General features: G+C 47.0%; 1 protein-coding gene across 4 annotated transcripts in view; it reads right to left on the bottom strand.

The window, feature by feature from the left end:
* The window catches only part of TFAP2B (transcription factor AP-2 beta), a 28992-nt gene extending 12369 nt beyond the window's left edge, over positions 1 to 16623 (bottom strand). The window contains exons 1-4 of one of the 4 annotated variants that reach the window (XR_009542974.1): positions 16349 to 16623; positions 13122 to 13148; positions 11472 to 11930; positions 6635 to 6695 (exon numbers count right to left, since the gene is read on the bottom strand). Coding sequence is in view for 3 of the 4 variants with exons in the window: in XM_060163066.1 (XP_060019049.1) it covers positions 6635 to 6695; positions 11472 to 11930; positions 16349 to 16429 (601 nt within the window). In the remaining variant the exon portion in view is untranslated. Of the gene's footprint in view, positions 1 to 6634; positions 6696 to 11471; positions 11931 to 13121; positions 13149 to 14637; positions 14862 to 15353; positions 15523 to 16348 lie in introns of those variants that run through there. The other 3 variants (XM_060163069.1, XM_060163067.1, XM_060163066.1) reach the window with 3 other exon arrangements.
* Positions 16624 to 16828: the final 205 nt, after the last annotated feature.

The raw sequence follows: 16828 nt of genomic DNA, 5'->3' as shown, positions 1-16828 counted from the left end.
GAGCAGCGGTCTTGCCTTGCCCCAGTTGTTTCATTTCGGCAAGTAATTGATAACAAACCACACTCAAGGTATGTTTTATGCGGAAGTTAATAAGAGCTGACAGCTGGTTGCCACTGCTACCCAGGCGCATTCAGTCTCTTCAGCCTGTATTTCTGTTTAATTGTGTTTCAGTGTCATCTGCACCTCAGGAAGAGGTGGGGCTTGATAGAACCAGAGGCTGGCAATGAGCTGGGAATGAGGAACAGTGAAAGGTCAGCCTCCCAGTTCCCTGACAGTCTCCTTCCCTTGGACTTCTACACTGCTGATGCCCATTTGTCTTCTGCAGGCTCTAGAAGCCACTGGGCAGGCAACATCCCCTCCTGGCTTGCCCTACACCTTAGCTACTTCCATTGGGATCTGAAGCCCCTCAAGCACTATTTGGTGATCACCAGTCCGGGGGATTTGTGCAATGTTTCTGGCATGAAAAAGGATGCTTCCATTCCCCCTCTTTAATAAAAACTCTGTCTCATTCTATAACTCTAGGAAGAGAAAGATATGCTCTTTCTACCATCTGGAGCCTAGAACCCCACACACCAAATAAGTTATATAACCTCCCTTGTCTAGAACAGACTAACCACCCTGAGGGTTCTTGAAACAGCTTATTCTCTCTACCACAGATCCTAGCACTCAGACCTCCATGATTATTTAGAGACTCCTAAAAGCCAGGTAGGTCCCAGATCTTTTATTCACTATGAATTGCATTTGGCCCTTTACAAACACCTGCAGAAAGGGCCTTCTGAGGAAAGTGGATGGGAAGACTGAAGCATTCCCTTTTTCTACTTCTTAGTAGACATTTTGGGATTTCTGGATCTGTCTACAGAGTCTGTCTCAGGGCAGATGAATGATGTTAGGTACCAGAGTGAATCTTCTGCCCTGTCACGGCGGTGGTGGGGAGTTACAGAGGGGGCTTTCTTATTTCTGATTCTACTGATTATAGTCTCATCAGTGAAGTGCTTCTCATTTGAGAGTGAACCAATGCAAATTTGAAGTGTATTAATTAAATTTGAGTAAAATACGGATTTAAGTGACTTATTTAAAAAAACAGTGATTGGAGTGGGAACACCCTGTCATTTAATTATCTTGCACAATATCCACATCTATTTTAATGTCTTTTTTTTCACTGCAGTCCTGATTTCTATATTTCGGATTCATATTCAAGCACTATAAGCAAATAATATATAATCATGGTAACCCTGGAAAAACTTTTCCCCAAAATATAGACGGCCCTTTGTAGTTTTAACATGGTATGAACTACAGAAATAAAATGTATAAAAAAAGTCTCATCTTTGATATTCAGCAACATTTTAAAATGTAAATACTATTTAGAAAGAATATTTTAATGGCTTGCCCTACACCTTAGCACCAAGCTGAAAATAGTAAGTTCAGTTCCTATTTCCCGGACTGGATAACTGAGTATCTCCTGAGAACTGGAATTCTACCTGCTTTTCACAGTCCCAGGCGCCAAATCTCTTGAAAACCTAGGTCTATAGAGACATTCTATAACCTGCCCTCTAATTTCACTATTGTTAATTGCCTGATTTACCAGACAAGAGCAATTTCCTTTGGGGAATGTGTATCGCTCCCTCCCAAGGGCTGTACGTTTTTGCATATACATTATCACCTAAACATCACCCACCCAGTCAGCTCCCCTCAGCAGTCTGCTGTCTAGGGGGAGGGGGAAGAGGAGGGTGGCGTTGTTTTTTCCCCTCAAAGACCAAGACTATTAGAGCAGAGGTGCTTCAGGTTATATTTTTATCTTCTAATTTAAGTATCAATCTTGTTTGCACCCTCTACTCTCCCGTCCTCAGGTTCTAAACCTCTCTCCCACCTGGGCCTTTGCACTGGTCCCCTAAACTAGACTTTACATATTTCTTGTCCCTGCGCTTTTCTAAGTCCATCCTACTGTTAGCGTCTACCTTCCCCACCACTGTCACACATGCTTTCCTCAGCTGATTAACCCCATATTTTATCCTCTGTCTTTTCCCTTCTGCTTTCCTCCAGCTTATCAATAAACCCAGGGAGCAACAGGGCCCGGTTGATTTGTTAGTAATTATGAGTGCACTGCCCTGCTCATGGAACCCAGAGATGACTAAGATAGGTTTAAAGCGACAGCAGGAAATGGTAAGGAAATGGAGCATAGCAAAACTCAGCGTGAAGCTTTCAGTTCTTTACATGTTTACAATTTTCTGTGCATACATTAAAACTGAGAGGTTTTTTTTTCTTCTTCAGTTCTCAGTTGGATAGCATGGCCAACTTCTGGACGTAACACCTCCCACATTTGCTCCCCTCTCTTTAAACTTGCATTATATGGGAGGAAAAGACAAAAAGGTTTAAAAAACGATCAATATTTCATTACAAGGACTGGAGTTTTATTTAAGAGAGAGGAAGGAAAACTGGAGAAAATCTTATTCATTAGTGGACTCTACAGAGCCCCAGTGTTAATAAGTTAGCTCTTCATCTTTACTCTTTAAACTTAAGTATGAAATCACAGCTTTGAGATCTTTGTGTTTGACTGGAGGCAGGTCCTCTGTGGGTCTGATCTGCTGGTGGGAGAGAAGGAAGAAATGAACCCATCTAATAGATTGAAGCATAAGTCCCTCTGTAATGTACCTGGACTTAGATGTGGAAACTACACCAGGAAGCCACAAGAGGTAGACCATTGCTTGAAATAATTACTTCTTACCAGCAGATCACCGCTTTCCTCATACTTGCATTGTTTCTCATCTACCTGTTGGCTAAATGTTATTCCACGTGTATGTAAGAGCATGGGTATAAATGTGACCACTGAAATCCTGGAAAGAAAAATAAAAGGATTCCCACAGAGAAAGCTGGAACTTAAAAAAAAAAACGTCCAGTGTTGGCATCCTTTAGGGGCAAAGCCTTCAAGAGGCTGAGTTAGGTCCCATCACTTACTCGGTGTGTGGGACCTTGAGAAAATAATTTGTCTTCTCTCGGTCTCAGTTTCCACACTGGGGGGTGGGGATGGGAGTTGGAGAAGAGTGTCTAACCTTTCCAGCTTTGAAATTCTATGAACTCTGATTACTCCCTGGGTGGCTGGAAACTGAGAGTCTCTAGTTGAATAAATGCCAATTGGGATCCAAGTCAGCTCTGGAAATGTGAACCTCTCCATTTGAGAGGAAACTCATACCCTTCTCAAAGGCTCCAACAGATTCTGGGAGCTTTCACCTCCTAGGCCAGAAGGAGGAATCCCAACAGAACCCCTTGTAATTGAAATTGGCAATTTCCATATCTCCCCCCACCCAGAGAAAATCCACACCAATCAAAGTGCTTATGTGGGGAAGGGGCCAGACTAACGGGGAAAAAAGTGGGAGAGAACAGGAGGTTGGACTGAAACGAACCAAACAGGATATCCCCAAGACCAATGAAAATGCCCCACGGTCACAACATTTGGACCTCCAGCCACTCTGGCCTTTCCAAGAAATCCCAGCATCTTTTCTGCTACCTAAGGTGTCAAGCCGATTGCATATTGGCCTCTGATTGCACCAAAAACTTTTTCTGAAAGCCTAGGTGAGCCTCCTTTAGGTTAGGCTGTCGGATGGTGGCAGTGATCATTTACGTGAGCTGGGCACCACCCTGTCCCCTCCCAGCCCAGATTCCTAATCTTAATGGAACTGAGAGTTAAGAATGATTTTTTAACGTCTCGTTGGATTTTTAGACTGTTAATGCACCGAATCCTTCTCATTATTACTTTATTGATTGCTCGTGGACCAGCCCCCTTCAAATCGTATTAACCACCCTCTGCCGGTTTAGATTAGGAGAGTTTAAAAAGCACCTTTCATTACTCCCCCCACTCCTGCCATGGAGCTGAGACTCGCGGGCTTAATGGGAGCTCTAATGGGGCAGCTAAGAGGAGAGGGGCCCCCGTCCCTGCCGACTGCATTAATAGCTCAAAGGGGGCCAATACAGAAAATTAGCCGTAAACGAGCTCTGGAGATCTTCAAATGAAAGAGCCATTTATCACGCTGGCTACCTTCACTCCACTCGTTTGCTCTCTCTACTGGGAACAACTCATTTCCTCTTAACTAAATTACTTCAGAAATGTCAGCTAAGCCCAGATAGCAAACATAACAAGAGAGCTCACCTACAATCTATGGGGTGATATCAACACGGGTGAAAATGGGACTGGTTAAATTTTAGGAGGGAGACCTTCCATAATTAGAGAGAGACACACACACACACAGACATATATCCTTTATGTCTAAGTCTTCCGCCTCAATACATCACACAGAAGCAGAGACACCTAAACCTGGGCCAGTTGCTGCCTTTTTTTATTAATAAGGTAGAATTTTTTAAATCTCTCTAAAAGCCCATTAGAAAACAAATAAAGCAACCTAGTCCCTTGCCAGTTGTTGAAATTTAGAATATTTAGTTCAGGAAACGTTCTCACCTCCTCTTTTATGAAATTAATCTCTGGGAGTCATCCCTCATAAATGTGGTGGAGGGGCAAAGACGGGAGACCAGAGGGCAGGGAAGGAGCTAATGAACCCGTAACCTTATTTTAAGTGATTCACAGTGATCTAGAAAAGTAAATCAACCACTTATTCCTCTTTTGCCCATGGCTCTCTAAAGATAAAAATATATTAGTATATTTTCATCATGTAATAAAGCAAATACTTGAAATATTAAATAATAGAATTGACCTCACACTTTATATTCATACCACACTCCCTAAATCAATAAAATGACTGGGGTGCCACTTAGATACTTTAAGATACACATTTTTAAAAAAGATTCTGGAGGCCATAAAAAGAACTCTGAGTTTCCAGAACAGAACCAGTGACAGTCAGCATTCTCCTCTTCTTATTCCTGGAGATACCCATACACATACGTATTCACATTTCACTGATAAACATATACAAGCCCTGAAACCAAAGCATCCCACATCTAAGAATATTTTCAGCTCCATTTTGTTAGGTAAGCTAAGTTCCAAATATTTTTATTGGCCTGGCTGTTAAGAACATTTCTGATTGGTCATCAGTTGGGCATGCCCTACAGCCAGCCCCTACGCTGTTTCTAGGATACAGAACCCTGAGCTAAGGGGTTCTAGCTTTCCATGAAAAGGGACGGGAAACTAAAACAGAAAAGAAACCAAGAAAGCCAATGACGAAGCGCCTCTCCTCCTCCCCATACCCACCTCCCATCAACCAGCAATTAACCAGAAGAGAAGACCCAGGAGGAAATGGTGAAAGTGAGCTGTCAGTGCAGTTGCAAATCAAAGCACGAGCCCGAGTGTCCCAGCAAACCCAAACCCCAGCATTAAAAACCCAAACGATACTATCTAAAGAAGAGCAGGAGAGATGTTTGGAGCAACACTTAAAATAGTTTTGCCCCAAACCCTAGTAGTCTTCTTGGGGACATTACGTTCCAAAGCCAAATGGCATCATTTCAGGGACAGCTTCCGCCTCCCACCTCCCACCTCTCAAAGCGACTTTTTCTGCTTTTGTGAGAGAAGAAAATTGAGGACACCTCACCCTGTTTGGAATCCTTCCTTCACAATCCTCCTATTCTACCGGCTTGATTCTGCATTACTTTCTGAAGCATCTTTTTCTCTTTTAATTGTTTTTGTGAATGTCCTCTGGCTCAAAGGAATCAGAAGTGACTGCAGCTAGGGATTGTTGATACCAAACAGAAGGACAGGCCTTGTCCAGCATCGATAAGAAAGAGTTACAGTAGTTAAAATTGTAGCTCCAAATACCAGTTCTTGTGATAATTAAAGATTGCACTGTTTACACATTCAAACTCCTAAATTTGTGGCATGTGAGTGACATTGGGGCCTTTCGGCAGGCAGCCATCCTAATCGCCAGGCATTCTCTCAGTGACTGTCAGAGAAGAGGGGGGAAAAATTAAGCAGCTGCAATACGCCCGAAATGAGTTATTGTAATTACATTTAATTAGTTTAATTAGTTAATTATTTTGCTTACAGCTGTACAAGAGACTGCAAACATTTGTTAATATCACATGCCCTTTAACAGTATGGGGTGATTCCACAGTCACACTAAATCATGAATGCATATGTAGGAAGATTGAGAAATGTGCAGAGCCCGGCTCAGCTTCTCGGGAAGAGCATATTTAGCATTTGGCACAATTTTTAAAAATCTGAAGAAACAACTCATAAAACACAGAGAACTAGGAACAAAATTACCACCCCAAAAATCAAATACAAAGGCCAAGAGAGAAGGAGCTACCCCTAATGGCATAGGGTTTTAGCTCAACAAACTCCAGTTATCAATGAAATAATTATAGCATATTTTTGAAAGCAGTGTCTCCCAGCCAGTTCCATACGTGATGGTAGTTCAGTTATTTACAATGTATCCAGAATTGCTAGCGAAGGTACTGTGAGAAAAATGGCAATAGTTTCTGTTCCTCTGTCTCTCTCATCCGGGTTTCTCCCTGCGGTCCCCCACCCCCATTCCTTCTTCCCAACAGGCATTTTCATCCAGATAGTCGCTGTGCTATGATTGTGAACAAACATTTGTGTCTTATAAAATAATGAAATCCTTCAAAGTGAAAACTCATCATAAAGACATGAACGCAGAGGAAACTTTTCTTACTTTGCGGGGGGAAGAATCCATACCTTTTTTTATGACAGACTGGTCCAATAGATTCATGCCGCTGTTATTGGCATCTTCAACTGACTGTGAATATAAAAACATCACTATTCAAATCGACTGGATATTAAAGAATCACACTCATAAATCATGTCATTCCAAACTGGAGTTGCTGTTATTTCCATTTATATTAATTCACAAAGGGAGGTTTTATTATTATCATTATTACCTCCAAATGGACACAGAAATGAAATACACCCAAATTATAAATTGTTCCAATGGAAGAAGAGGAAAAAGGAAACTGTGAGAGACATCTGGGATGCAGGATTGGTTTAGTTATTACGTTAAACATAGATATTACATAGACACATAAACTTTTATATTATTTGCTCTTATGAGTTGTGAAAATCTAGCAGCACTGAAAGATTTTCACCAATATTAGTCAGAGCAGTTTCTGTTTTCTATGCTATCCCAGTGCATTTAACCCCAGAGTCATTTTACAAATACATAATAGTTTACGTTATAGGATTTTAATTAAAGTCTGAGCAATTTGGAATGGAATGCGAACAGCAACACATAGGAACTCGTCTGCAGGCTGTCAGGACCGCACACCCACTGCAGTTCACACACATCCCTGTGCTGGGTGAGCTTCCTGCTGCAGGACAATCGCTTGGGGGGACCTGCACAATCTGCTCCCCTCCCAACCCTGCCACCTCTGCTACCCAGCAAGAAGCACACCTGGCAGTAACTACAGACACACCAACACACACACACACACGGAGGATCTCCCAGTCAGCACCTGGGTAATGGCAAAGAACATTCACCTTCCTTGCCATTTTCATCCCAGAGAAGGAAAGTTTCGACCCTAGTTGTTGGCTGCATTTCAGAGGGGAAATAGCTGTTAGAATGATATTCTTACTGTCAGGATGCACCAGAACAGGGTTCTAGCCGTGCATCCCAGGGCATCCAAAGGCAGTAGATTCCCTCCCCCTACTCCCAAGAGAAAATCAATGCTAGGCCTTTCTGCCACGTACAGCTGCTTTCCTTGATCCTTAGGCACCTACGTTTGGACTAATCTGTCACCCACTCTACAGAGGAGTAAAAAGCAAAGGGCTTGTAAGGGGGGTTGTGTTTAGACAGCACTTCCCACCCACTCAAGCTGCGTCCCCAGACAGGGCGTGTGTTCATCACAAGGAAGAGACTGTGTACCCCAAACAAGCAGCACATTAGAAACGAGACGATCTAATCATGGAGGGGTCATGTTCATTTGTTTCTTTTCGTTTTTCGTAGCCACTCTTCTGTTCTCAGAAAGATGGGGGAAATTGTTATTCTCCGTAAGGACCATTTTCCATATTGCAACATGCCATCTCCAACTTAAGAAATAGTACAAAGCTTTTTAAAAAAGAAAAATGCTTCATGTAACTTGTTCGGAACTCCCAGCAGACCCCACCATGCACACGGGCGCGCACACACACGATTCACGCCTTTTGTGCTCACGTGTCTACAGTGGCGACGTGTCCACGCAGAACAGAAATATTCGCCTGTGTCTGTGGGTGGGCAGACCCGCGATCTCACAGGCCCCGGACCGTGAGCGCCCACACCTCACCCTCACGTCGGTACGTAAATATGTATATACGCCTCATCAGCGACGTGGGGTAGTTGTGGTAGTTAATGAGAAGGCTCTTGTCTGATTTTCTATCTAATTACGGACGCCTGCTGGGTTTTTGTACAGGATATTCACGCAGCATGCTGGCGCTTAATCGTCACAGGGAGGATCGTAAAGATTTAATTAGGACTGCGTGCGGAAGCTCAGAAAAACGACTCCGACTCGTAATTACTAGACTTCTTTAGTTAAAAGTGATACCAGGGGTTGCTTTAAGACACTAGGGTGTGTTTGAGTGTGTGTGTGTGTGTGTGTGTGTGTGTGTGTGTAAGGGCTTTGACTTAACATCCTTATATGTTTACACTTAGGTAGTAAAGGTGATGAGAGGTTAGAGAGCAAAGATCGGAAGAAGGAAAGAGGTGTTCACAGCAACTAAACAAGCTCCAAACTAGCTGTCACCTCACGCTCTCTTTCTTTCTGATGCTGTTTTTCTGACTTTTAAACACAGCCGCCCCTCCCCACGTGCGCAATCACACACACACACACACACACACACACACACACACACACACACACACAATGGGTAGAATGTAGCATACCCAGAACCCAAGCAGCGATTTGCTGGCTTAATAGCCCCTGTGAGTAAATTGAAATAGAAATTGACAGGGTTTTATAGTTTCATTTAAAAAATTATTAGAAGCATTTGGTTAATTAGCTCTCCTCATTTGCTTCTCTCACGGTCGGGGCGGTGGCCCCGCGCGTGTGTCTGGGTCACACAACATCTCCCCCCAGCCCTAGGCCAGGTGAGCACCGCTGGGTGTGAGGGCCCCCGGCCTGGCGGCGCCCTGGGATCTGCCTGATCCGCGGCTGGATGGGGGAGGAGGATCCAGCACACACAACAGGCCCTTGAGATGGAACGAGTGACTGGGGTCCAGGCTGAGGCACCCCTGGTCCCTTTTACAGACAGGTGGGGCGCAGCCCACGCGTCCCGTAGCTGCAGGAAACGCGAAACGCCGAAACCGCCATCAGCTCCTGCAACTTCAGCCGCCGTCCCCCACCGCGTTCCAGATTCCTAAGTCAGAAGTGGATCCTCCGGGACTGGACGGAGGAGGCAGAGCCTCTGGATTCGAGGGTCTGGTCCTAGGTCCATCTCTTCCCCTGTCTTTCTTTGTCACCTGCCCCGTGTCACGTCAACCACACCCCGGCCTCAGGACGCCTGTCATCACGGCGGAGACAGAGATCGCCCCAGCCCCTGTAGTTCCCCTCCTGGGACGGGCGCAGAGTGTATCCCCCGCGACCCCTATGCAGTGAGGGTCGACCCGAGAAAGTCCCGCGGGCCTCCCCACCTCGCCAGGCGACCTGCTGGGATGCATCTGGGGAGGAACGGGGAGAGGTGGGGTGGGCGGGGAGCAGCGAGGGCCCTGGGCCTGCGCCGTCTCTGCTCTGGGCTCTGTCCACCTCCCGGATCTAAGCTCCGGCCACAACTCGGACAAGGGTGCTCTCCCAAATGCACACCGACCTGGCCCTGTTTTTCTCTGGTCCCTTGCATTTGACCGAACACTCCAAACCTCTCACAATTCTCTCTTTCAAAAAACAAAAAACTAAAACCAAAGAAATCTGTTCCCTCTTTGGGCGCAATCCTTGGGTTCCGTCGCCTAAACCACTAGGCCTGCCAAGTGTGGTGACACGGCCAGTGCAGCATTGCCAACAGCAATGCTGATGAGTTGATCCACTTTCATTATCTAGCACTTTGAACCGTACCCAGAAAGGTTAATTTAAAAACTTTTCCCCCCAGACATATATTACCCCAATGCATTAAAAAAAAACACGATTAAATATTTCCTTTCTCATATGATATTCTGAAATGAGCATTATCTCCAGACAGGGACAGTTAAGCTCGGCTAAATCAACAAAACTACCATTCTTATGACTATGGGTAAATCCAGCCACAACTCAGGTGATTCTGTCATTTTTGGAAATATTAAATAACTGAATTTCCTTTAAAGCAGTAAGCCATCATAGACTACACACAGACAGCATTTAATTCTGTCCCCACATTTTAACTGTTCAAAATACATTTTCTTCAGCAAGGTAAAGAGGAAGGACTCATGCACCCTTTCCCTTTCGCATATTGTTTTCCTTTTCTTCAGAGGCATGTCCATAATGATGCATAATATATACAACCATGCCAATGAGACCGAAGGATCCATTGAATACCTTTCAACCATATTTATCTTTTCTGGAGACTATTTAAATTAGGGAGGAAAAGGAGACCTGCTCAGAATCACCCAGAGAGTTTTTATAAATCATTTCTTTGATGTTTCTTTGTTTAGTTTAACCAAGTATTCTCCACCAAATCAGGCTCCATTGTGTAGATTGAAGATGGGATAGTGAGTGGGTGGGGGAGTGTTTGGAGCCTTTTAAGAAACAAACATATGATGTCTCTTCAACTGGGGTGGTGACACTGGGGAGAGGGTATTAGTGGAAAGGAGGACTGGAGAGGGATGTGGAGAACATTGCTCCACAGTCGTTTAATGGTCCAAAGGGGGAAAAGAATCTCCAAAATCATATGTGTCCTCATGAATTCCCAAACAGAATTATGACTTTCTGGGTCTCTCCTCACAAGTCTTCAATTTCTCAGATAATGACCCTGGAACTCAGTTATCTTGGAAAAGGGTTCAACAGCTTATGGGACATTCAAAGTAAGACCTGGCTGGGACAAAATAGCACATGTTTTTCTTCCACTGTGCATTGTCATGCTTAACAACGTCTTTGCAAATCCAGCAAGAACCTCTATAGAGGTCCCTGCACCTCCATGCTGTAGCTTCAGGCAGTCAGGACTCCACCTGCCATGTCAGGGGGCCCAGGCCCACTACTGGGCATGCAGAGCAGGTGGGTTGGGGAGGGCACCCAGCTTGCTCGCACGAAGCGCAAGAGAACAGGAAGGAGTCACATAGCTAAGGCAAAACAAAAACATCTAGCCTTGATTCTGATGATCCTAAACTAGCCAAACACACATATATTTTTCTTCTTCATTCTTTCATTTCTAGTGCTTCTGGCTTTCCTCATCAGACCTCCAGAAATCGCCACTAGAGAGCCATACACGTATACACACAGTTACGTACGTGGTGTCCAGCTGGTGCTGTTCTAAAGATGAAAACTACCTCCCCCAAAGGAGACACAGCTGTCCCTCCCCGCCTGTCCCCCCCACCCGGGGCATTTGTTATTTGTTTACTCTGTGTTTGTTTGTGTGCCGTTACCTGGACATCTTCCATCCCAGGGTGGCCGAGACCGTGCAGCGAGAGGCTGTCACCCATGCCCGCGTCCAGGCCGTGGTGTGCTGAGTGCAGGAGCACGTCCGGCCGGCGGACCGAGTGGTAGTCCCTCCGGGGGTCGAGGCCCGAGAGCTGGGGCAGGGCGGCCCGAGGCTGGGGCAGGAGAGAGCCGGCTTCTGAACCCACTTCTTGCCGCTGTCGTTGCCCCCAGGGGTGCTGCTGGGGCTGGTGCAGGGGGTTCAGGGAGTAGGGGTCGTTGACGTGGGAGTAGGGGTCCTGGCTCTGGTGGTAAGGGAGCGGCTGGTAGGGGGGCGGAAAGTAGGGTGGCTGGAAATCTGACGACGGCGTGTGGGACAGCGGCGGAGCGCTGGAGTAAGGTCCTTGGGACACCGAGCCCAGCTGGGAGAGCCGTGAGCTGTGACTCGGGACGCCATCGTGCCGGTCCTGGGAGCGGAGAGGAGAAAGAGAGAGAGAGAGAAGGGGAGGAAAAAATACAATCGACAAATGGAGAAGCCCACCTACGGCATCTTCTTCTTCCCGAGACAGGGGACGCAAGAGTCTGAAACAGACTCCCAAGCTGACTCAGAGGGTACATGATTTCAGCAATTCCAAATGCGAGGCTTTGGGGGAAAAGGGGGAGAATCACCCACTTAACCAACATCTAAGCCCTCTGTTGGGGTGCAAAGCCGGCAAAAGGGGTGAGGGTAAAGTAACAGTGTGTATGGGGGGAGATTCTCAATTCCCTAATGAAAAATACAGGAGTCTGACATAGGGTATTTGCTTTTCTGGGTGTTTTAAACTATTTTTTCCTAACTCTTCCAGAGGCCCAAAGCATGACAAATAAAACTTCATACTATTGGCTTTGCTGTTACTCTTCCTAACCCAGCCGGCTGACCAGGAGCTCCCCACACGACTTGGTCGTTCCAGGAGACCCAGGAATCTGCCTGATCTGAGTTTCCAGTCCCCCCTCCCTCCCCAAGAGGAATTAAATAATTTATGTAGTGTTTGATTGAAATGGATCTCATTCAAAATCATATCCTGAGTCCCTGTTAAAGCTGAACTGTGGTTCACAGGAGTTTTTCTAAGGTTGCTTTTCTAAATATATCTATTGCTGTCCTACTCCAGGGAGTGAAGACGAAGGACCTGGGATTGGGAGGGGGGGGAAAGAACAAATAAAGGCCCAGACAACTTAGCGCTGGTCCTAAGTGGAGTGTTAAACTCAGTGAAAAGGGAGGGGGGAGGTGTGTGTGTGTGTGTGTGTGTGTGTGTGTGTGTGTGTGTGTGTGTGTGTGAGAGAGAGAGAGAGAGTTTCTCCCTCTCCTCTGTGGAAATGCCATGGTAAAGTCCCCATGGTTCTTTTTGGAGAAATAATAACCTAAATTTCCAAACTGCAATGGCAAAAAGTTTTTCTGTTCGGCCTCCCCCGTCTCCCCAGTTGACTCATGGAGCTCAGACGAACACACAATGCAGAGAAGCAGCTGCAGCCTCGTCCAATTATGGTGCTAAATTACCAAGCCAAAGGCGCTCGAAGGAAGACAGAGACGAGAGAGTGAGACGCACACACAAGAGACAGAGACAGAGAGACAGTAAGAGGAGGGAGCATGCAATTCTGGTACAACGTGAATCCGGACTCACCATGGACGAATAGGTGTGCACTAACATCTGGAAAAAAAAGCCTGGTTACTGCTCAAAATCAAACAATGATTTAAAAAAAAAATCAAGGAGTCCAGCAGAGAAACGAGCTGGACACAGGAGCCGAGCTTGAGGTGTTTCCAGGACAAGCCATCAAAAAAAAAAAAAAAAAATTTACCCCCCCACCAAACGAGATTGGCGTCGCCTGTCACACACACACAGAGCTGTTCATCGGTCTCTTGCTGTTTTTCTGGCTTTTTTCTTCTGCGGTTCTGCGGGGCTCCAGAAGCAGTCCTCTTCCGCCCGAAGCTGGGCTCAGACTGCTCGGCCGCCCCTTCCTCCCTCCGCTTGCCTACACCTCCTCATAATAATTGATATTCATGACTATTAATATTACACGAGTACTTTAAAGGGAGAATGGAGGACAAATGGAGCGTGAAGCAGCAGCGGGCGCAGAGCTCCCTACTATTGTAAATGACGTTCATTCAGTGGAGAATTACTAGATGTAATCAGACGAGGGGGCTGGCGAAGGCAGACCGGGGAAAAAGTTTAGCAGGAAAGAGGCAGAACTTCAATTAACTGAGCCGGGGACGCGCGTAAAGCAGCCCCTGCTCCCCTGGACCAGGCGGTGAGGGAGAGAGCATCGCTGGGGGCTTGTGCAGAACGTAGGTGTCCTGGTTCCTGGAGAGGGACTTTCCTACTGGGAAGAATGGATCGCCCTAGGTGCTTCCTGTGCAGATTAAAAAACAAAATAAAAAGGCGTTGCCTCCTCCTTTGGAGGGGAGAGCAAAGTAAACCGGTGGGCCCGGTTGTTTACAGTGACGTTTGCAGACTTTCACGCATACTGGAGATTATGCTTATTTATTAAAGGATAGGGGCGAGATGGGGGCTTTCCATCCCTCGTGCAGCCTTTCCCTCTTTAGTGCTCCTGCAGTCTGTGATTTTTTTTTTACTTCAATTTAAAATATATGCAATCAATCTTCAAGTACACTAAACTTATCCTTTCCAGGCAAAGCCAGGGGCAACAGAAAACCTTTTTGGATGTTTCAGGAACCCGTTCAACTGGCCTAACTGCCATTTCTGTTAAAGTTCAACCTTTCTCCCGACTTAAATAGGCTCCTTCCACCGGGCTGCGGGTTCTCCTATATTTTTTGAGCAGAAAAATTAGGCAGATAGGAATACCTGCAGTATTTTCTCTCTCTCTCTCTCTCTCTCTCTCTCTCTCTCTCTGTGTGTGTGTGTGTGTGTGTCTCTTCTCTCTCCCTCCCCCTTTATTCTGCCCTCTTTCCCTCTTCCACTCCACCCCTCCCTCTTCCTCCCTCCCTCCCTCCCTCCCTCCCTCCCTGCTTTCTTCTCTCCCTCCCTCCTTTCCCATTTAGCCAGTCTACCTTCCAGACTCTTAGAACGAGTTTTATCCTGCTTACTTTTCGGAAGCCAGTGAAGTCCCTCTCTGTATACCCTGAGCTATTTACACCGTGGCCCCTTCCCCGCCCGTGCCAAGCCCACTTCGGGCGCTCACATTCTTTAGGACAGTTCGAGCTCCTTCGACTAGAGCATTATCCCGCCTGTTAAAGAAGGAAGAGGAGGCCGAACAGAAACAAACCCCACCAGGCGGAGGCGCGGCTCTTCGTTACAGTCAATACACAACCACAAAGAGGAAAGGAAAGCCCCAATCATCATTCCGCAGAAAGACGAATCTCCTCTCTCTCTCTCTCTCTCTCTCTCTCTCTCTCTCTCTCTCTCTCTCTCTCTCTCTCTCTCTCTCTCTCTCTCTCTCTCTCCCCCACACACACACACGCACACGCACACGCACACGCACACACACCCCAAAATCAGGATTCGGGGCTGGGCAGAGCTGGGAGGCTCCAGGCGCGGGCGCCGGGCGCTGCTTGCGAAACGCAACCGGGCAGCGGCGGGGCGCGCGCGGGCTCCGCGGAGCCGCAGTCTGGGTCGCGGGGCTGGGCCGGCGGCGTCGGGAGGAGCCCGTTTCTAGCGTCCGCAAGGCGACTCCCCGCCCGGCTTTCAGGAGTCCTCCCGGAGCCGGCGGGATGGCGTGTCCCCCGCGGGGTGGGGGATCCTCTTTGCATCCCATCGCGACCGCCTCGTCCGACCGAGCGCTTCCCGCGCCGATCGCCCGAGACTTGGCTTCTCGTCCTCCCTCCCCTCTCCGACTTCCCCTCCTTCCGACCTCCGACTACTGCCCGCTCGCCAGCTTCTACCTTCCCCGTCCCTTACTCCTCGGCCCCTTTCTCTTCGCCTTCCGCCAAGTTTTTCTTTCCCGCTTCCCTCCCTCGACGTCTCCTCGGAATCTTCGCTTCCCCGCTTCCCCTCACGCCTAATTCGGGGACTCCCAGGCTGGTGAGCTCGGAGCGAAGTTCCGCGGTCCTGGGCCGCCGTCCCCTTTCCGCCCGGCAGCCCGGCCCACGCGCAGCCCCGCCGCCCCGCCGCTCCGTCGGCGCCCGAGATCCGAGCGCACGGCCGGGGCGCCCCGCCCGCGGGGAGGCAGGCTCCCGCCTGGCTTCGGGCAGCATCTCCACCCGAGTCTCCCTGGCCTCAGCGGTAAAGAATGGTGCGCACTCAACCCGGGCAGAAATTTTCGTTAAAAATGCCAAGACATGGGGTGGTTTGGACGCCCCGACTCTCAAAGAAGCAAAACACGAGAAAAAAAGAAAATTAAAAAATTGTCTGCTACGGCTCCTTGGCTTGTGCTGTCTCTGCATCCATCTGTCCGTCTATCCGTCGACCTCCCTCCTTCTATATTTTCGTCCTCTACTGGGATCCGTTGGTTATCGATTTCAAAAATGTTATTGAAAATAAAAATTAAAAGCTCGAATCTGTTACGAAGTAGTCTTGAAAACCTAATTCTCTCCCACACTCAAAACGTGGAGAGCCTCTGCCTTTATCAGTCTCTATTTTCTCTGCCCACATTCACTAGCACCGCTGTTCCCCATCAGATCCTAAAGGGGGGGGGCGACGAAGAAAGAAAAATAAAATAACAACAAAAAAAGAGAAATCCCCTAAGTTAAAGTAGTCAGATTTCCATCTTAAAGTCCTTTTTCAGAATAGCGAAGTTTCCCCAAGCCAGCTTTTCCAAAAGTTGGAGAAAGCTGAGAAAACCGACCGGAAACCTACGAGCAAATAGCTTAAAAATATAGATGAGTTGGGGGTGTCAAGAAGCTCAAATTCTCTATCTGCAAAGCTCTAAGATGCAACCGGGGGTGTCGGCTCACCTCATAGATATCTTCGTACTTGACATTCTCCACGAGCTTCCAGAGCATGATGGCAGCCGGGTCTCTAGGAGGTGAGTGCATTCATGTGAGGAGCAGATGTCTGGCTTCTCAGGACTCCGCTGTCTGTAATGATCCATCTATAATTGGAAATGGGGGATACACACCAAATCCGACGCTCCTCTCCCATCGCAACTTATATCTGTTGTCTCAAACAATAGGCTGGAGAAGTAAGCCTCAGCTGAGAGAAAAACATTATTACACACACAGGAGTTAGATGCAACCAACAGACATATATATTATAAAAATCATAAACACGTATTTATACCCAGACACCCACATTTAGTTATATAAGCACCCCTGGGTCACACAGAGCCTACAGACTCTGAACATGCATTTAAAGGAGAGAGAGTCGGTCAGTGTGATTAATATAAATATAGACATTTAAAAACCTCTATATTGAAAATGATGAATCATTGTAGC

Source organism: Lagenorhynchus albirostris, chromosome 10, assembly GCF_949774975.1.
Source record: "Lagenorhynchus albirostris chromosome 10, mLagAlb1.1, whole genome shotgun sequence".
In the NCBI taxonomy this organism is placed as follows: domain Eukaryota; kingdom Metazoa; phylum Chordata; class Mammalia; order Artiodactyla; family Delphinidae; genus Lagenorhynchus; species Lagenorhynchus albirostris.
This window is presented reverse-complemented; position numbering and strand designations above follow the sequence as displayed.